Genomic DNA, 21,146 nt, shown 5'->3' on the forward strand with positions numbered 1-21,146 from the left:
TTTGTTTGCATTCTGAAAACACTCAAAAACCTCCTTTTTCCTTTTTTTACATGCAGACGGTTAAGCTGTACTGCATGGTTGGACTGGAGGCTCATTTGTAATGCATCACTCAAAGATCTTAAAGACTTTCTCGAAAGTGAAAGCATTCATCGTTCCTATCGCTTATGGCTTCAAGTTAACCATCATAATATCCACAAGGAATAGACAGGCACCTGAATAACTTCTGTCATTATAGTCACTGCAACCAAAGAAACAAGACTGTGGATGTGGGATTAATCTAAAAATATTTTAAATAGCTTTTCTGCAGGTGTTGGCATCATGCCATTGTTAGGCTTTGTCCTCAGCTTTCCAGGAGCTTGTTGTATACTTTGGCCAGTTCAGCCTGTAACAGCATGAACAGCATGGCTTTGTAATTATAGTGTAGAAAGCAAAGAGGCTGTTTAGGTGCTCCCGTTCCTAACATGGGTGCCAAGACGGTGAAATCTTCTGAATGCATTTCTAGTTAAACACATCACACTAATAATTACTTTATGTTATTTATTCTCCTTCTATTTTTGTGTTCTTCCCTGCAGCGTAACCCTCCTTTAGAAATCAATGACCTTTTTGAGGACATCAAGGATGGGGTGAAACTGCTGGCTCTGTTGGAGGTGCTGTCTGGGCAGAGATTAGTAAGTGCTACTGTGATGCATTATCTGATGTTGTCTCACCAAATCTACAGATTATCCCTCTGAATAACATCCTGCATCTGACGATGTGAGCAGAGCTGCAATTTAGTGTATCTTGAGGGCACTGTCAGCCATTTAAGCCTGTTCGATTCAGTGGTGATTTAAATTTGGTTTAAACAAATCCATCTGTTCCTTCACAGCCATGTGAACAGGGACGGCAGCTGAAGAGAATCCACTGGGTGTCTAACATCGGCACTGCGCTGAAGTTTTTGGAAGGCCGAAGGGTAAGAGATCTTTCCTCAGGTTTAAGCCTTGTTCTGTCTCTGTCTGGCCTCTCTGTCTTAATCTCTTCTCACCAGAAAAGAAGATACAGTACCAGACAAACGTTTAGAATATAATAGTTTGGCAAAAAATCTAATTTACAGTATTCTTCACTTACTGCAGATTTATGCAATCAGCCAAAACACATTTTCCGTCTAAATTTTTTACTGGAGGTAAAAGTAACAAGTCAATAGTCACCCAAATCTTTCACCCAAAACTTCTCTCAACCTGATCATACCACATCCAGGTCTTCATTAAGGTAGTGCAAACTTGTTGATGTGGTTTAAGACAGCATGAATTATAAAAATGATAAACTTAGTTATTTTTCTTAAATAAATAACTGTTCTTAAATCTTGAATTTTCAGACTGGAGACATGTGTTAATAAACAGAAGCGACAGGAACCACAAACCTAACTTAGCGTCCATTTGCACATAAAGAGAAGTTGGATTCTGAAAGGCAGTCGGAATTAGGCACTGCACCTTTTGTCTAACATGGCTGCTCGCAGTGCGCAGCTACACAGTCTACTTTTGCTCATTTTTACAGTTCACAGTAAGCCATACCGTCCCTCTAAACCAGACTGTCTCTGCGACCTTAATTAAGACCTGGATGTGGCTGTTACAGACTGAAGTTTTGGTAATGTATTAATGGAAAATATTTGGGTGACTATTCACTTCTAGTGGTTGTTAACGACTTTAGCCTTGTAGCTCCGGTGCTAAACTATAGAAGCATGTCTTGGCTGATCAACTACGTGTGTAAATTCGATTTTTTGACAAAGGATTCCTTTTTTCATGCTTTAAAATTGTTAAGTTAATTAAAATTAATTATGTTTATGCGTATGTAAGTTTATGCATAATTAAGTTTATGCTTATTTACATTTTTGAATGGCCCCAACCAGTAGTTTTCAGCAACCAACAAGGTTTCGGCATATTGCTGTTTTTGGAGCAAAACCTCGTATCTCCATTTTTGTCATTTTTTTAGTTTTTGATGTAATTTGAAAATGCCTGTTGCCCTTTACATTGTTTGTAAATCTCATGATGAATTGACTTAGAGAAGTGGCCCGAAATTACTTGGACAAAAGTCTGGTTACATTGACTTACATTCAAATTTAAGTATGTTTTTTCCTTCTCCTCTAAAGTTATCGTATTGGAGATAAGAGGTTTTGTTTCGACAGCAGTGATATGTAGAACTTCTTCAAGCATGTGGAAAAGCATCCCGGGTGGCTCCTCATGAAGCTGCTTGAGAGAATGCTGAGAGTAAAGCTGGATAAATGCAAAGGGTGGCTACTTTGACAAATCTAAATTAGAATATAGTTTTGATTCATTTAACACTTTTTGGTCACAGCTCCATTCCATATGTGTTACTTTATAGTTTTGATATCTTCACTGTTTTTATAAAATGTGACAGTAGTAACAATAAAGAACATCTTTCAGTGAGTAGCTGTGTCCAGACTTTGACTGGTGCTGTGTAGTTAGCTTTATGCCCGTCCCCAGCTGCATTCTGATTGCACTAATGCTCAATCATAAGGAGATATGGAGAAAGTAGGTAAGGTGCAAGAAATCTCTCTCTTGTAAAGCCTGTTTTTTACTGTGCCCTCTCTCCTGGCATGCCTTCTCTCAGTCTGTGTACAGGGGATCTCCGGTCAGTACACTCAGGAGCTGTACCTCACTTTTTTGCTCATAGTCGTTTGTTCACGCTTAGCTGATTTTTTTCTCTAATGTATCTATTCTCTGCTTCAGTCTCATCAGTTTGCTGCAGTGCATTAAATATGCCATTACAGAAAATAGTCTGCCTTTATAGTCTTACCACAACAAGCACTTGAGAAATTGACTGTATATAAAACATATTCGTATTTCCTGTTATATTTTATTCCAAATAATGAAGAAGAAGAACCAAAAGACAAATGTGCTTGTCTGAGTGAGAGTTTGCTTGTTTGGTATCTGGCTCAATGGGGCATATGAAAAACAATGAATGAGCTTTGCTTTTTTTGCCTGGCTTGCTTTTATTGTCACTGATGGCCGGTGATGACAAAGGTGTTGCTCAGACTTGTGTTTTTTATGCGTGAAAAGGGAAACAACCCTTTCGTATGTTCATTATTCAGTGTGCTGAAAAAATTCAGTGTGTTTTTTTTTTTTTGTTTTTTTTTTGCAGATCAAACTGGTCAATATAAATGCCACTGATATTGCTGATGGAAGGCCTTCCATAGTCTTGGGGTTAATGTGGACCATTATCCTCTATTTTCAGGTAATCTAGCAAAGTATATACATATAAAATCATAACTTTATTGTATTTGTTCAGTTTCTTCCACCAGTGACTGTTCCCTCGTTTTCTGGTACCTGTTGCAGATTGAGGAGTTGACAAGTAACCTCCCAGCCCTGCAGGCTCTATCCAATAGTGCATCTTCTGTTGACAGCATGGCCAGTTCTGAGACAGGCAGCCCACCTATGAAGAGAAAAGTTGTCCCCAAGGTCCAGGGTGGTGCTAAGAGAGCTTTGCTCAGATGGGTGCAATCCACAGCAGCTAAGTATGTCATACTTTTACTAAACTGCAATACATGTTGATGTAAAAACTGGAGAGGCATACAGTATCTAACTGCACCTCTTAACCTGCAAATGTGTGACTATTCAGCAAATGTGTGACTATTCAGAGTGAAAAGTCTGGTGAAAACTTTTGCACAGTTTCCTCCTGACCCCAAATGTTGTTAATCAAACAAGACATTTGTTGTCTGAAGTTTGCTGTTTTAGTTTTTGACTGGCGCTGTGAGGCTAAGATATCTAACAAGTAATGGAAGCTTATACCCCAGCAATGCAGATCATGTAAACTACATGCCTAAAACAAGTTGTTAAGTATTCTCAAATAATAGACTTATCAGTACCAACTGTAACAAAATTTAATATATAGATTAAAGTGAATGGACCAATAGAAATTGCCCAGAATTACTTGGAATAAGTTATTGTTATATTAACTTTCTATAAAAGTTAAGAATGATATGAAGTTTTGTTCCGACACTGACATTTTGTGGTTTCTGACACTGTATAACATGCTGTTATCTACTGATTCAATGCCATTTGAAGCAAGTGATCATTTTAGTCCCAGTCACACTTACGCTTGCATTTGCCAATGCATTTTCGTAAGTGGAATTACGATACTTTTAATAGAATTCGCTGCATTGGACAATTTTGGGGCAAAAAAAAGTTCGCATCAGGTTCAGCTGCGCAATATTAGCTCCTCCTGTAGCTGGACATATGTCACTCCACTGCCACCAACTATACCAGTTATCTAACTATATGTCTAGTTATCTTTTTTGGTACGAGTCAGTGTGTAGCATTTTAGTCCTACACGTAAATAATCGTATGACATAACTGTGTTCACTTTTGTGTTGTTACTGTTTATAGTTAGTGATTTAGCTAGTTTGCTAACTGCTCCAACATAGTAAGACCAGATATTTTTTGTCACCAATTCTGCATACCAACCTTGGTCATGGACATTTTGCAAGCAGCTTTAGGTAATGATTTTGGCAGGAGCTGTGCTAATTAGTGGGGTATAAGCTTCCTTACTTGTTAGCTAAACTAGCCTCATGGCCTCAGTGCAAAATTAAAGAAGCAGTCTTTGGACACCAAACTGATTGACTGCGTTTGATATAAGGGAAAAAAAAATGAATAAATGATAATACATGTTTTTTTTGCTGAACAAATGCTTTAAGGCTGCACCTAAAGAGTGATGGTGTGATGTATTGACAGACGCATAGGGATTGAGGTGAAAGACTTTGGTCCCAGCTGGCGGAGTGGGGTGGCCTTCCATTCTGTCATATATGCCATTCGCCCAGACCTGGTGGACATGGAGCTTGTGAAGAGAAGAAGCAACCGTGAGAATCTGGAGGAAGCCTTCACAGTGGCAGAGAACGAGCTGGGCATTCCACGCCTTCTAGATCCTGAAGGTGCTTCTACTTTATTAACCCTTATTCCTTATTTATAATATTTATTTACAGATATACAGTAACACAACAGATTTGCTAGGTTTTGTATATAGTTTAGATGCATGCTGACTTTTGAAGTGTCTATACACAGTGAAGATAATACAAGCAGACATGGTATTATGACTGAACATCATAGGCCTCATTACAAGCAGAAGCGACCACAAATATAGGCCATGCCGCTGTGAGAGCACGACACGGATGGAGATCAGATAGAGGCTGACATAATTACTGGAGCTGCCATTGGCTCTGGGGACAGGCTAAATATACTGTAATTCTTTAGGGGCAGAGGTTTTTACGCCTACTACACTGCATTTTCTGCATAAATGAATCTACCGTCTCTTTCTTTAGATCATGTGGCTTGATCTTTATCAATTCAGAGTCATTTTGTGCTCTTCTATCTATATAATCAGCACACACCTTAGAGGTTTTTCCTTCTCTGTGTTTCTGCAGATGTGGATGTGGATAAACCTGATGAGAAGTCCATAATGACCTATGTGGCTCAGTTCCTTAAACACTACCCCGACCCCCACCAATCAGAGACAGATGGACAGCAAGAGGAGGTTTGCCTCAGAGTCCCTTACCAAATGTCACCTCATATCTGCATGCTCGCATACTAGCTAAAAATGTGGAAGTACTTGCTGTTACTTAATCATTTGCTGCAGTGCCTGTTCACCATGTAGTGCAAGCTAGTCTCAGTGAAAAATCTAGCCAAAGAAAAAGCTATTCATTCTTCAATTCCACGCTCCATAATGTGCTTCACATGCTCACTCTGTCTTTCTGTTACCTGTCACGTGCATCTGTTAACCTGTCATGTGCATTTGTAGCTGCTTCTTCGTTCCATTCCAACTTTTGCCCTCTCTGTCCCCACGTTGCAGGTAAGTGCTGACGTCACCTCATGTTCGCATGCGTAGTGGCTGTTTGTGGTGGACTCTCTCTGCATTTTCTCTCTTTTCTCTCTCTCTGTCTCTCTTTCTCGCTTTCTGCTAACATCTTGATTGTGTTGTGTTTGCATCTCTCTGTGTGCTTTGCTCCCCTGGACAGTATGATCCTCAAGATATTGAGCTAATGCTTGAGGTATGTGTATGTTCTTGAATAACGTTCATACACTGTGTTTTGCAGATGTCTAATGAATTGACAGGTTGCCTTTTTGTTCTAGGAATAAGAATACTGTTTTCAGCCTTTCCAGATCTTTTGACCTGTTGTCAGTGTGCTGTGGGTTTTGATGGTGTTTTAGTTTAGCTGATATAAAGAGGGCGCTAAGGTGCCACTTAATGGGCTTGGTATGAATGTAAGTGTAAATGTGTATGTGTCCAGAGGGAAGAGCGGAAGGTTTTGCGGGAGCTGAAGGCCTGGCTGGATCAGCTAGAAAGAGATATACTTCGCGCACAGGGAGCAGAGGGCAACCTCACTGACAAGTATCAGGTAACACAGCAAACAACAGACCGCTGGGCCACATAGTGTTTCTGCTGCTCTCGTTTAATTACTCACAGTCGATTCTGGTATACTGATATTGATATTCCGCTACAATATAGATTTCCAGCTTTAGGGGTATGGACAAAAACATTGGGACACCTACCAAAAAAGTTGGGACAGGGACCTGTTTACCACTGTAAATATATATACAGTACTGTGCAAAAGTTAGAGACCCTTCAGTTATTTAATTTAGAATCAATAAGGCCATTAAAAACAAGTTATTAAAATTTCCTGTGATATTTCTAGAGGAATAGATATTTAGATTATCCTCTTGTTTAAGGAAATAATGGGAAGGTCAAATGACAAGGAAAAAGGGGAAAGTCAAAGGATAATAAGTGTAAAACTGGAGTTTTTGTCACTGAGTTGTTGAGCATCTGTATGGCATATTTAAATTATTAAAAATATAGAGAAAACTCGCAACAACATTGTAAGACCTGGTAGACCACCAAAGCTATCACCATTAGGTGAACAGCACTTAAAGCTTTCATCTTTGAGAGAGAGGAGAAAATCAAGCTCCACTCTTACTTTAAATCTGAAAAAATCCAGTTGTTTCTTTCTATCCAGTATAAGAAGACAACTCAGTGTAGTGGGTCTGAAATGATGTGTAGCTGTCAAGAAGCCATTACTGACAAAAAGAAGCAAAAAAGAAGTACATTTTCAAACAAGGAAGCTGCTGGTGGTCTGTGAACAATTGGCCTCATTCACCAACATGTTTCATAATTTTTCTTAAAGTAGTTCTTGAGAAATTCCTAAGAAAAAGTCTTTTTTAAATCTCACAGTTGTTTGCACCTTTGTTCTCTTGAGTGTGCGTAGATTCTGTTCTTACCTAAGAACAAATCCCAAATAAGAAAACATTGGTAAATGTCAGAGTCTTGCAGAAAACTGTGTAAGTGGGTTTTAAGAAAAAATTTCTTCTTAAGAACGGTTAGCGAATAAGACCCAGTGGACTGACCACATCAAATTCCAGACCTCAACATCATTGAATGTGTTTGAATATACTTGATTTGTGAGAAGAAGGAAATACAACCAACATCTAAGACTGAGGTGTGGAAAAATATTCCTGCAGATTTTGTTGAAAAACTCAAAGTAAGTGTCCCAGATAGAATGGAAGGATAAAGGCAAAGGGTTTACACAGTGAAATGATATTTGAAATGAAATTTTAATGTTGAGGCTTCTATTAATGTTTCTGTTAATTATATTGTCTGGTTTTATTCTGACACTAAAAATGAAAAATTTAATGGCCTTTATGGATATTAAGTAAAATAGTCTCTGACTTTTGTATGTAGAGAGAGAGAGAGAGAGAGTTTTATCAGGGCTGTCCAGCACTAGTTACAGTGTAAAAATCTACAGCATGCTTATTTCTTTTACTTTGTTTCGCAGGGCTTTAAGAGCTTCCGTGTGCAGTATGAGATGAGGAAGAAGCAGGTGGAGTCACTGCTGCAGCCTGTGCACAAGGATGGTAAACTGTCTGTGGATCAGGCGGTGGTGAAGCAGGCCTGGGACCATGTGTCTGTCAGGGTACGCATCTACCATGATATGATCATAGCTCATCTGTTTAAGGGCACACAAACACTCTTTGAAGTGGCGTGGGAAGAGCCTGAGGATTCTTTTTCTCCTTCTGTTTGTGTATCTTTCTGATCAAATGATCCAGTAGCCAGTGGCTATTTTTTCTGTCCATATAATTTGTGAATGGTTTTGTTGGTTGTTGCTGAGTGGGTGAGCCGTCATCGCCTGTTACGAGGTGAAGTGTGAAGTGGAGCGGAGGCCATTCACTCTGAGTTCATTAATGGGGAAGGAGAGCAGACACAGAGGGGGTTTTGTCTAGAGGAACACAGTGCTCCACTGAACTCACCCTATCAACCAGCCAGCAGAGCACAATCATGTGGAGAAGGCACTTGTCAAATAGAAGAGGGCCTTTTGGACGCTTTATTAAAAACAGACTTGTTCTTATTTTGTAGCTTTTGGACTGGCACATCCATCTGGATAAGTCATTACCAGGTCCACTAGGAGTGATTGGAGCCTGGCTGCATCGTGCAGAGCTTGCTCTCAGAGAAGACATCCCAATTCAGCAGGCCCACGAGGAGACGGCCAACATCATCCACAGAAAGCTGGAGCAGCACAAGGTATTTTATTCTGGAAATGTCACTTGTTTTATCTACTGTTTTCCTCTTTGATTCAGCCTCACAGGTTAACATTCATAAATTTACACTCAAATTTATGCTGAAAGTTTACAGGGTTGAATAAGTGCTGATGTGATCTTTCTCACTTCTGCAGGAGGTGCTAACAAATTTGGAAGGGCACAGACAAACATTCCAGCAGATTCACAGAGACAGATCAGTAAACGGTGTCCCTGTCCCAGCTGAACAACTCCAAGACATGGCAGAAAGGTCAGTTTTAATCTTCTGCAGCCAGAGCAGAAGTAAATCATAACAATTTGATTAGATTATAATTGATTTTTTTAGAAAGCACTTCAATGCACCATGAAATCTTTTAAATGAAATTTCATCATGGTTTAATTTGGTATGATATGGTGCAATAATTATTTTGAATACACAAATGTAACTAGTTACAGATTTTTACATTTGAAAACGCCCAAGAATTTTATTTTGGCCAAAAATAATGGCACACTAGAGCATGACCAGTATGCTTGTCAGACGATACTGAGGATTTTGTCGGTTTTATCTAAACCTTTTTATGGAGAGTGAACTGATTTAAAAAATATAATAAGAGAATCAACAGAAACCAAAGAATTCTGGGTAATTCGACTCCCAGTGCTATAATACTGAAACTGTTTAGGACTGTTTTATAAATTTTTGCTGTTAATTCAAGAAATGTGGTGATCGACAACTGCCAGTCATATGTTAGTAAATCACTTCTAACTAAAGCTATTCAAGTATATATATATATAAAAAAAAACTAGTAAATAGTAAACCAGTATGCAATAGTATACAAAAGTATACCAGCTGATATTGTTGGTTATCATAATTTTTAGCCACTTTAAAACAGTATTGTATTGGCCAAAGAATTTTCGTATTTCATGTTTTCCACTGGGCACGAATGTTTGAAGGCCCCTACCTGGCTATCTTTTTTGGTGGTCAGAGAATTTTTTTATGAAATCACAGCAAGTTGTGCAGCATCACGATGGTAGCATAGTAACCACAGTGTTGGACACACATCACCACTATAAACAAGTTTCTAAGTGATTCTAGAAACAAACTAAACTAATTAAATATTTCTGATGTTAGACAGTCTAACTTTTTACTTTAGCTCAGACTGACATCATATATGTTTGGCTTTGGAAAATGGGCATCCTCTGCTCTGTCAGGATCGCAGGTCTCAGATCCCTTATGGGTTGGAGCTTCAAATTTATAGTACTTTTACAGGAACGCAAGGTTGCTGAAAGAAAAAAAAAAACTAGGCTTGACCGAGGTAATGGCAGACAGTTGACAGTTGCTAGGCAGTGACTCAAGGAACAATGAAGCAAATGTTCAGAAATGATGTGAAGAGTGTCAGGATGACAGTTGACTGCAGCACAATTACAGGTTTGAAATTAGTTCTTTTTTTTTACGGTGCCGCTAGCAAAAAAATCCACCAAGTCAAGACAGCTGTTTAAATTTTTGTCATTTTTTTAGATTTTGGATTGTTTTAGATTTTTAACATTGCAGAATCAATGTAGTTGAATTCAGCCTACAGATGCATTCGTACATCCCTACTGTGAGCACTATTAAGCCATGCAATAAAAGCTACAGTTCAGTGGCATCTAATTAAACTATTATATTCTGCAGATTCAATTTTGTGTGCACTTCGTCTCATGTTCACCTAATTAAACTGGAATTCTGGGAAATGAAGTATCGTCTCATGGCGTTTCTTATCCTGGCTGAGTCCAAGCTCAAGTCCTGGATCATCAAATATGGCCGGCGGGACTCTGTGGAGCTGCTTCTGCAGAACTACATTGTGAGTCAATTTTGTGCCTTTAGAATGAGACTGATTGAGTCCACATACCATATCACATATCAATAACACATCATTACTGTACCTCTTTTCTCTACAGGCATTCATTGAAGGTCACAAGTTCTTTGAGCAGTATGAGACCACATTTCAGACCCTTAAACAAGCTGCAGACATCTATATTAAGTCTGATGGCTCAGGTAAAGCCCATCTCGCTTTTATTTTCCCTTACTGCAGGAGAGTTATGCTTCTTTTCATAATCACAGGGTGATTCTAGAGGTGCTATTTTTTTCCTTCTTGTGGTGGACAGCGTGACAGCCTCATTCTGTCAGCTTTTTTTTCCTAGTCGTGACTCTATTAAAGGAGACTGACTTACTGCAGGAATTATTTTTTGACCCACCAGGTCTTTTAACTGCATCCACAAATGTCTACTGTAGTAGTTAACCATTTCATTGATGTTCAGCCATTTAGCCTAATAAGAAGATGGTTTTTATTTGTGAGGGCCTAATTGTTCATCTCATATTCTAGGCTGTAAGATCTCCAGGAGAGGTATGTTTAGAAGCACTTAGGCACTTGCTACTAGACCCTTAGGCACTGTGGTCAGTGTGCACTGTTCTGTGATTGACTGTGCACTAATGTTTAATCTCACAGCTCAGTGGTACTGATACGCTCTTCCTTTGATTCTCCATATCTGACAATCACACATGCTCACAACTACTGTTAACTGACTATGATATAACTCTAATCCCCTATTGCTGTAACTCTCTTATGCTCTATTACAGTTTTTGCATGTCTCTTCACTTTATTTATTCCCTTACTCTGGGAAGAATATTCTCCTTTATTGTGTAAATGTGCTCATAAGGTGGCCTGTGCTTTCAGCTGAGGAGCGTGAGGGGGTGAATAAGTTTCTAAGTGATGCGACGGCGCAGTGGAAGAACCTGTCAGTGGAGGTGCGCAGCGTTCGCAGCATGCTAGAGGAGGTCATTTCCAACTGGGAGAAGTACAGTAGCACGGTGGCCAGCCTGCAGGCCTGGCTGGAGGATGCCGAGCAGATGCTCAACCACTCAGAGAGCGACAAACGTGTGAGTGCAACAAGAGCACAGGCTCAGATATACTCTGTACATTAGATTCAAACAGTCTGTTGTCAATTCAACAAGGCTTATTCATTTGCAGATTTCTGCTATTGTCAGTGGAAAATTTTGTGACCACAGTCGTATTTATGCTGCTATCATATTTAAATGTTAAACTGCAAACTGATGCATGGTCTAGCATTTATACATTTTTCTGGCCAGTGCCTGAATCTCACATAATTTTAGATTAACCTTGGTCATGTAGATTTGTAATGTTTACAAAAATCCTGGTTAACTTTTATCAAACCTTTATAGAAAACATTCTCAGTGGGCACATTTTGGTGCCATTCAACCTGAGTGCCCAAGAGCACTAGCAATTGAAAGGACTGGCATCAAAAATTATACAGCACTGCCACAGCTACTAGACATTTACTCTACCTGCTGTAGGAGGAAAGTCCAAAGTTTTATTTTTAAGTCCATCCATCCAGCAAATTAGTGCTTTCTCTCAGGCAGTTAGAGTAATAAACAGTAGCATAAGTACACACATGGACACATTAACTGCAGATACACGTTTGGTTGTTTAAATGTCATGTTATAGTATTTATGAGCATATATTAGCTATTTCCATGTTTATTGTGTTTTTTTATAGTCTATTATACACAAAATACAAGAAAGAAATTGTTTTTTTTTTGTATATGTTTTATTCATTTTACAAGGATGACTTGGAGTGCAAATGGCAATAATTATAATAATAAACTTATTAAACACTGTGGGAATCTTGTAAGGAATTAGATTTTGCCGTTTTGTGTCTCTTGCAGGAATTCTTTCGAAACCTTCCACATTGGATACAGCAGCACATGGACATGAACGATGCAGGGAACTTCCTGATCGAGACTTGTGATGAGACTGTGTCCAGAGACCTGAAGCAACAGCTGCTCCTTCTCAACGGCAGATGGAGGGAGCTTTTTGTCAAAGTTAAACATGTGTGTGATATTCAACTTTGTTGTTGTCATTTTGCTATCCGCTCAATTTACGTAATGCATTTATTTAAATGTAATTGCAAAATTCTGTAATTAATTGCGTAGTGAGTTATGCTGTGTTTGGAATGGTTCACATGTTAACACATTCACTGTTCACTACATAGCACGTACTATATAGTGAACTGTCTGGTCAGTGAGTGCGTTTACACGCACTTAATAATCCAATAATAACTGCAGAAAATCTGATTTTGTCAGTAATCCGATCAACGCTTTTACATGCTCTTGAGTAGTCAGATAATGAAAAACTCTGGGTCTACATGAGTCAGGCAGTAATCAGATTTCTGCTTTGCAACCAACCAATAAACTCACAGCAGAAGACCTGACGTAAACATTATTTAAAACTCAAACTTCATGCCGTGGCTTTTTTTCAAGAACATTGCGCTACTTCACCTGAAAATATGAGCGTACATCATCTAGAAGATGAAGAATATTTAAATACTTTATTTCGTGTTTGGTTTCAGCGCCTCTCCAAAAGTGTTTTGCTGCCATTTTGCGATATCCACCATCTGTTCTCGCGCAGATGCAGACTGAGAAATCCGATAGAAATCGAAGTACGAGTATACATTCACTGAGAAATCTGAATACTGAGCTAAAATCTAGCTCTCTTTATTGGATTTCTTAATCGGATTTCTAGATTGGAGTACGGTGTTTACATGACCATTTAAATAATCAGATAGCTGCAGAAATCTAAATATGATCCGATTATTGAGTTCATGTATACGCACTCAGTGAGCACAGAATGACACAAGGATTTATCACTGAAAATTTAAACAACACTATAACATGGTCGACACACTATATAGTGCACTATTTTTGTAAAGGGTGCGATTTTAAAAGCAACTTCACATAGTCAATTACATTTGCATTGGATTTACATTGTCGCCTGGCACCTCTGACTTTTTTTCCCAAAATATGGCAAATATGTAAAGGTTATTTTTTTTGCTTTACATAACACAAGATGGTAATGGCAATGATAGCTTTTTACCAAATTCAAATTAGAAAAAAAATCTGCTAACACTTTACTTGAACACTGCATGACATTGACATAACCACATCATTGCATACATAATATGCTGTCATGACTCGTCAAGATGGATTTTGTTCAGTAATATAACAGTGTCATGTTACCATTACCTGTGTTTGTCATTATGTATAATGTTTGATGTCATGGTGGTTAACTGGAGTAAAATTAGCAGGTGGCATAAGCTGTCATGACGTCAAATTTGATGGCATCTGTCAGGACAATTACTGGTAATGGTAGCAGGACACTGTTATATTAGTCTGTTATCATTACTTATGACAGCATATGAGTTTCTCATCTTGTTTCACTGAGCTACGATTGGGAAATAATTAATGTAAATTGCAAAATGCTGTTCATATTGCTGTCTATAAATGTGACTTTTAAAGTTTAAATCTTCTCATTTATTTCGCTAAAAGGATCAGTGGAAATAACACACTGTCTCTCCACATGCAGTATGCAAGAGCAGATGAGGTGGACAAGCTGAGGAAAGACTATGAGGATGGTATCTTAGCTTTAAAGATATTTTTGGACACATCCAATGAGAGGATGAATACGCCAGTTCAAGTGTCCTTCTTGAACATAAGGACATTTCTTCAAGATATTGAGGTAAAAAATATAACGCAAGAGTTGTTCATACAGTTTTTAAAGCGGTTCTAAAAATAAACATTTAATGTGAATTTCAATTCTACCTTTCTTGAAATCATCATCAGGACATCAAGCACAAAGTACCTGCAATGGAGGCAGTATATAAGACAGCGACACGCAACGCCCAGCAGCTGACCAAAGACACTCCTCAGGAGGAGATCACACAGATGCTGGCTGCCATGGCAACCATCAAAGAGGAGCTTAGCAAGGTGCCTGTCTCTGTCTGTGTCTAACCTGCTCTGCCACATCAAAGAGACGAGTGTCACTTTTCATTCTTTTGATTAACATGACTTGAATGACCTCAATCTGTGTTAGATAAGGGAGAAGGCCTTGCCTCTGCTGAGGGATTCCCAGGCCTTGCTGCCTCCTTTAGAAGAGATGGAGAAGCACATCACTGGGTTCTATCAGTCTCTGGAGAAGGCCAGCCGCATCACCAGCGCACGAGACTCTGAGACTCCAGGAGACTTCAAGCAGAAGTGTCAGGTGACTGAGGTCATGAGTTAGAACCGTTAATAGTATAAAAAGCATGAAAATACAGATGTTATCTTAGATTATGTTGATATTACAAGCCATATTGCTCAATTCTGAGTTTGTGCTCAAATCTAAGCTTACTTTCCTAACAGTTTACGTTTGTTTCGTAGGTGACAAATCTGTTGTTAGTGTGAATACACCTCTGTTCTGAAAAGACCCACATGCTCATATATTATTAAACCTATTAAATAAACCACTGCTAATACAGCACATATAAAAAAAAACTCATGAATTCTGATCTGACCTCTCTGCACTTAATGTACTTGAACATTTAGGTCTGGTTTCCTGGACAAGGATTAACAAGTCCGTAGCGAGTCTCCATTCAAATTCCTGTGTGCTCTAAGACTAGACGTAATGCCTGTCTGGGAAACTTGCCCTTAAATGTGTGTTGAAAAGGGTTAAGACAAGTCAGCTTCACTTGTTTTGGTTAGGTAGAGCCATATTTAACAGTAGATTCGTCTCATGTTGGATATGTGTTTCATCTAAGATCACATATGAAAGTGGCTCAAATCTAAAAGGAAAAGGTCAGATTGTGATTTCTTAAAAGAAATCAGATCTGTTTTACATTCAGGCAAAAATCTGATTTGAATCACATCAGTGCTGTTATGTGAATATTGTCATAGTTACAGGAAAATTCAGCGATATATGTACTTGTATGCAAAAGTTTGAACACCACTAGTCAAATGTTTGTTCATTGTCTATGTAAAAATAAGTTAAAACATCCTCCAGGGAATCTGTTCATTTGCTCAGTATAACATATTGGAATTGTGCATTAAAATATGCGGAAATGTCTTTTTTGTAGATGTCATGTGTTTATTGTCACTTAGAAAATCACTGTGTAGTTTTCAAACTTTTGCATATGATTGTATGGATTATACAAAAAGGTTTACACTGTCATATTTATGTCTGGAAATGACTTTTGTCACCAGTGTTCTCTCTCTCTCTTTCTCTCTCTGTTTCTGTGTATAGGAGCTTGTGACATACCAGCAAAGCTGTAAAAAGTGTCTTACAGTGATTGACAAAAACCATCAGATCATAACGAAGGCCCTGGAGAGCAGTAAAACCTTGAGACACCTGGACACAGCTCTACTGGAGAAGAGAGTGGCAGAACTTCAGGCTTCCTCGCAAGTGAGCTAATCTTTCTAAGGACAAAGGGCTGAGGGTAGCCGTTGTCATTAATAAAACATATGGACCATGTATATTGCTTATTATATATTCCAAGCTAATACAGCACTTGTGTGACTGTGCATGCATAATTTATGTACTGTATGTAATTATATGTATTCATGTGCCTAAAGGCTATGGTAAAAGAGACCACTGATTGGAAGAAGCATGTAGAGGCCAACAGCAGCCTGCTGAAGCGGTTTGAGGAGTCTCGTGCAGAGCTGGAGAAAGTTCTTAAAATAGCCCGAAGCTCTATGACAGAGAGAGGAAACCCAGAGGACCTGCTCAAAAAGCACACCGTAAGATGAAACCTTCAACAATCTATTCTAATACACTTAAAGTAGGCTAAGAACTGTGTTCATTCTCCAATACATGCAGTAGTTCCCTATGGATAAACATGTTGTACATGGGGTCTTTTTTGTTTGTTTACATTTCTGCAGGAGTTCTTTGGGCAGCTTGATCAGCGAGTCCTTAATGCATTTCTGAAGGCCTGTGATGAGCTCACTGACATCTTGCCTGAGCAGGAACAGCAGAATCTACAGGAAACAGTCAGGAAACTGCACAAACAGTGGAAGGTCAGGTGACTCTTTCAACATGCAAGCCCTGTAACATTTCTCACCGTTCAAAAGAATTAGCCTATTTGCTGAAATGTTTTTAGGTATTTTGTCCCCCACTTCTACATACATACATACATCATCTAAACCGCTTATCCTTCTGGGTCGCGGTGGGGTGCTGGAGCCTATCCCAGCTGTCATTGGGCAAAAGGCAGGATACATCCTGGACAGGATCGCCAGTCCATCGCAGGGCAGACAGGCAGACAGACAGACATACACAAACACACACACATTCACACCTAGGGGCAATTTTTAGCACGTCCAGTTGGCCTGACTGCATGTCTTTGGACCGTGGGAGGAAACCGGAGTACCCGGAGGAAACCCACACAGACACGGGGAGAACAGGCAAACTCCACACAGAAATGACCCCGGTCAACTGGCCGGGAATCGAACTCAGGCCATTCTTGCTGTGAGGCGACAGCGCTACCCACTGCGCCACCATGCCGCCCCCCACCCACTTCTAATGTTGTGTAAATAGGTCTATATTTTTTCCACTAGACATATTTGTAGAGGTCAAGCAATTTAGAGTAATTTTTGGACTTTCATTGATATGTGGACGCCATACAGATTATCTTTAGACAAACTCCATTAGTAAACCACCTCTTGGTAGCCTAAAATTGCGCCTCTCAGAAATTAAAAACCGGATGAGACACAGCTCACTGGTGCTAACAGTGATAAGACTGAACTCATCCTCATTGGTTCTAAATCTACTCTCAATAAAACTCTTTCTCTTCCTCTTTCAGTTATTCTGTTATTTTGTCTCTTGTTTAAAATCTGGGTGTCATCTTTGATTTTACACTTAGGCACAGTCGCATTTCTGCTTTTTACCCCTACCCCTTGTTTTCGAGTGTCACTCTAACCCCTTGGAACTGAGTTACAAGGGGTAGTCATTGAAATCTTGCCCTATGAAATGGGACAACCCTAAAAAAAAACAAACAAAAAAAAAAACATTGCTTCATTAACAGGCTACTAGCGGTGCTCTGGTGACCCGGCCCGTCTTCAGTGATAGCAGAGAAGGGAAAAGTTCATCGACCTCACTGCTGGGCTTTAGTTACATTTAGAGAATCATATGCCTTCAAAGAGGGGGTATAAAATGATTAATTATTATCGCCCACAACTAATTCTTTGGTGATACGAAGCTGAAGTCAGCTATTCACCAGCTTCTTGTCAGATTTTCCCATTCCACCTTAAATGGTGCAGCAGTTGCATTCAGGCGTCAATACTGCTGGACTATTTAAGGTGGAACGAGGAAGTTAGCTAGCTAGCTACTGAGACATCAGCATGCTATTAGCGATTTTTTAATGGTTGTTTTGAAGAAAACACCCATAATACATTGAAACAACATTAAACTAAGATAATACAATGGTTACTGTAATTTTTTAGCGGAGAAAATACTTACATTCATGGGTTTTTTGGTCGCTCGAGCAGCCATCTTGCCGTTTTTTCGTTTTTTCTCATGACACTCTGTTTGGAGTGTGCCTCTGAAAAGCCTCCGTTTGGAGGGCCATATAGCCCTAACACTTCGCCCTACCCCTCTATCTCAGCAAAAAATTGGGACACCCTAACCCTAGACTTGAACGTGCAAAACAGAGGTGGTAAGTGGTAGGGGCAAGGGGTGAAATGGGATTGGGCCTTAAACTCACATTCTCACATCAGCTCCCTTGTTAAAACCTCTTTCTTTCATCTGTGCAAAATTGCTAAAATTCAACCATCTCTTTCCCAGTCTGCTGCTGAAACTGCTGAAAAATGTGCTCATTTATAGCCCCTTAGATTGCTGCTCTCAGGCATCCAAACTGTAATCTGTAAGCGTCTTTGGGTGAAAAGCTCTGTATAATTGTCATGAATTATTAGAATAGAATCTATCAGGAAAGTATGCAAATGGAAATGTACTATGAAATGGTCAAGATGGGCTCTCGTCTAATGACCATTATTTCTCTCCTCAGGATGTACAGACAGAGATTCCTTACCATCTACTGAATCTGAAGGTGGAGGTGGAGCGCAGTCGTCTGATGACATCTCTGCAGGAGTGCCAGGCTGAATTGGCTCGAGAGAATCGCAGCCTGCCAGGCATGGGTAGCGAGAGACTGGTCAAAGAGCACAGGGTGAGAGTCACTCTTTAAAATCATATACACTGCAATATGATTGATTAACTTCTGTGCACAGCACATGGGTACCTTATTTAATCTGCGTTTTTGGTGCAGCTTCAATATTCAGTGGTGGTTTGGTTAATTCTGATGTCTGTGTGTAGGCCTTTTTCAGAGAGAAAGGCCCTCAGATGCTGTGTGAGAAGAGGCTGCAGCACATGGAGGAGCTCTGTCTGAAGCTGCCAGAGGGTGAGCAGGCCCACCAAACCCTGGAAAATGCCAGAGCTGCCTTTGCTGAGGTTAAAGATGACATAGAGAGCACTCACCAGAAACTCATGCAGCACCCAGACAAGTGGAAAGAGTTTAACACCAGGTAATTATTTTCTTCACATCTGCTACATGAAATAAGTCTTTGAATTGAGTTTTACTTTTTGATGCATCACCTTGTAGTTTGTCATGTAGTCTTTGCAAGACATGCAGTTATGAGTACTAATATTAAGTGTAAAATAAGCTAACCAAATGTTTTATGTTTTATTGCTGTTGAATGATGTGTTTTGGTTCTAATATTGCTTTTCCTGTGTTATTGTGACAGATTCTCTGAGCTGTATGCCTGGTTAACTTCAAAGGAAAGCCAACTCAGGCTTTTGCGAAACCGAGCCGGTGACCCCAGCAAATTTAGCCAGGTCAAATCCACCATAGAGGTAAGAAAAAAAAAAGAGAGCAGGATGTGAAGACTGTAGATGTGTAAGTACGGAAGATCTCTATAGCCCTCTACTATTGATGTACAGAGCCTGAGGAATGATGCTGAGTTGCAGGAAGGGAACATGGGCTGGCTGAAGTCTCGCCTGGCTGTGCTGATAGAGATCTGCACTGAGAGTGATGCTCAAAGGCAGGCAGCTGCCCTCAGCAAACTCTCGACTGACTTCAAAAGCTTGCTTACCTCCCTCTCTGAGGTAAGACCCAGCAAGAGAGATGAGTTCTTGCTATTAGAGTAAAGTAGTTCCTTCAAACGCTTAATAAATTATTTATCAGTTCTGTGAATGTTTCCTGTCAGTAAATGAGGCTGAAAATTCACAGCTTTTCCAGATGACTGCACAAATGTTTTGAATTTTTTTTAATCAGGATTTTTATTAAAAATATTTTGAGGTATTTATTTCATTGATTCGATAAATATTCAGTAATAATTGTGCATGTATGTGTTTGTGTGTGTGTGTGTGTGTATACATATAGTCTGAGAAAGTGGTACTGGCAGTTGGAGACTGTGTTCAGTTCCAGGAAGAGGTGAGGAGCACTCTGGATGAGCTAATGCTGGGGCAGCAGGAGTTGCAGGCAGAAGTAACAAAAATTCTCAACTCTGAGTCTGCAAGAGAAGCCCAGCAACTGCTGCTCATTCACCAGGTACCACCACCTGGAATCTGATGTGTAGAATCATGGGGATACTTGTATTTGCCTCCCTTAGATCTGAGGGTATTTGATTTGTGTTTTATGTTTCCCATCTCCCATCACGCAGCAACAGCTCAAGCGTCTGCGGCTGAAGAGGAAGGACATGCAGCAGCAGCTCAGCCGAGGCCAGCAGCTCCAGAGTGAGGAGGGCCTTGGGGAGAGTCTACAAGAGGATCTGCAGAAACTGGAGACCACCCTGAGCAAGATGGACCAAAGCATGGAGACACAGGAGCAGAGTCTGGAGGTCAGTTAGTGCATCCTGTCTGTTTTGCATTGTGATGAGCCCTCTCTCATTTCTCTGTTACCATGGCAGTTTATGTGTAAAAACACATATTTTTAACACACAAATTTTTCACACAGTTAAAGCAGTTTGACAAAAAATTAGTTTTCTTCTTACTACCAGTGTAGTCGTTGTAAAAGAAAGGTTTAACATTACATAACAAACATTAAGTTGTTGAGTGACTCATTTGCTAATGTGGTTTCTGACACTGAATGTGATACTGTCGCTTTAATAAATTAAAGAGAAATAGAAATAGTCTTACCACAGCTGCTCTTTCTCTCTGTGTTGGCAGGCAACGCTGGCTGCATGGCAGGAGTTTGATAGCCAGCACGCAGCAGTAGGGGAGTTTGTGAACCGAGCGCGCTCATTTACTGAGAGAGAGATGACTTTCAGTAGCCCAGAGAGCCTGACTGCAGAGCTTGAGCAAGCAAAGGTGACAGCAAAATTATGTCCTCCAAAAAGCATTTATATTTGTCAGTTTTCGTTGAATAATAAAGTTTTTTTAGTCAGTGATACCTTATATTGAAATAGGTATGTTTCATTCATGTATACAGTTTTTACCCATATTTTGATGTGCCATATGTGATATTACTGTTTCAGGAGCTGCTGAAACAAAGTGAGACTGAGGCCAAACTGGTGAACACCCTCCTGAAGAGGGCAGCAGAGATCCAGCTCGGTCCTAAGAATCAGTCTCTGCTCCAGAGTCAAGCTCGCTCTCTTAGTGAACAAATGGACAAAGTTGAGGCTGGCCTCAAGAAAGAGTAACATACCACTTTTCTACATCTATGTTATTATAACTCCATTTGGAGACTGCAGCTCTTGGATATCTGTATTAGGTGTTTTTAGATCCAGAATTCAGCAAAAAAGCTGTCA

General features: G+C 39.7%; 1 protein-coding gene across 1 annotated transcript in view; it reads left to right on the forward strand.

Annotated features, from left to right (window-relative positions):
* Positions 1-21,146, forward strand: part of syne1b (spectrin repeat containing, nuclear envelope 1b) — a 93,782-nt gene that overhangs the window by 7,585 nt on the left and 65,051 nt on the right. The window contains 30 exon segments of the mRNA XM_036593960.1: positions 573-668; positions 866-949; positions 3,136-3,228; positions 3,330-3,508; positions 4,725-4,921; positions 5,411-5,520; positions 6,002-6,034; positions 6,275-6,382; positions 7,814-7,951; positions 8,392-8,556; positions 8,708-8,820; positions 10,219-10,387; positions 10,485-10,581; positions 10,910-10,930; positions 11,261-11,463; positions 12,270-12,434; positions 13,966-14,118; positions 14,223-14,366; positions 14,473-14,640; positions 15,658-15,816; positions 15,987-16,151; positions 16,293-16,427; positions 18,410-18,568; positions 18,715-18,923; positions 19,143-19,251; positions 19,339-19,503; positions 19,781-19,948; positions 20,061-20,237; positions 20,566-20,706; positions 20,874-21,034. Of these exon segments, the coding sequence (XP_036449853.1) occupies positions 573-668; positions 866-949; positions 3,136-3,228; positions 3,330-3,508; positions 4,725-4,921; positions 5,411-5,520; positions 6,002-6,034; positions 6,275-6,382; positions 7,814-7,951; positions 8,392-8,556; positions 8,708-8,820; positions 10,219-10,387; positions 10,485-10,581; positions 10,910-10,930; positions 11,261-11,463; positions 12,270-12,434; positions 13,966-14,118; positions 14,223-14,366; positions 14,473-14,640; positions 15,658-15,816; positions 15,987-16,151; positions 16,293-16,427; positions 18,410-18,568; positions 18,715-18,923; positions 19,143-19,251; positions 19,339-19,503; positions 19,781-19,948; positions 20,061-20,237; positions 20,566-20,706; positions 20,874-21,034 (4,184 nt within the window).

This window comes from Colossoma macropomum, unplaced genomic scaffold (assembly GCF_904425465.1).
Source record: "Colossoma macropomum unplaced genomic scaffold, Colossoma_macropomum, whole genome shotgun sequence".
Classification (NCBI taxonomy): Eukaryota; Metazoa; Chordata; class Actinopteri; order Characiformes; family Serrasalmidae; genus Colossoma; species Colossoma macropomum.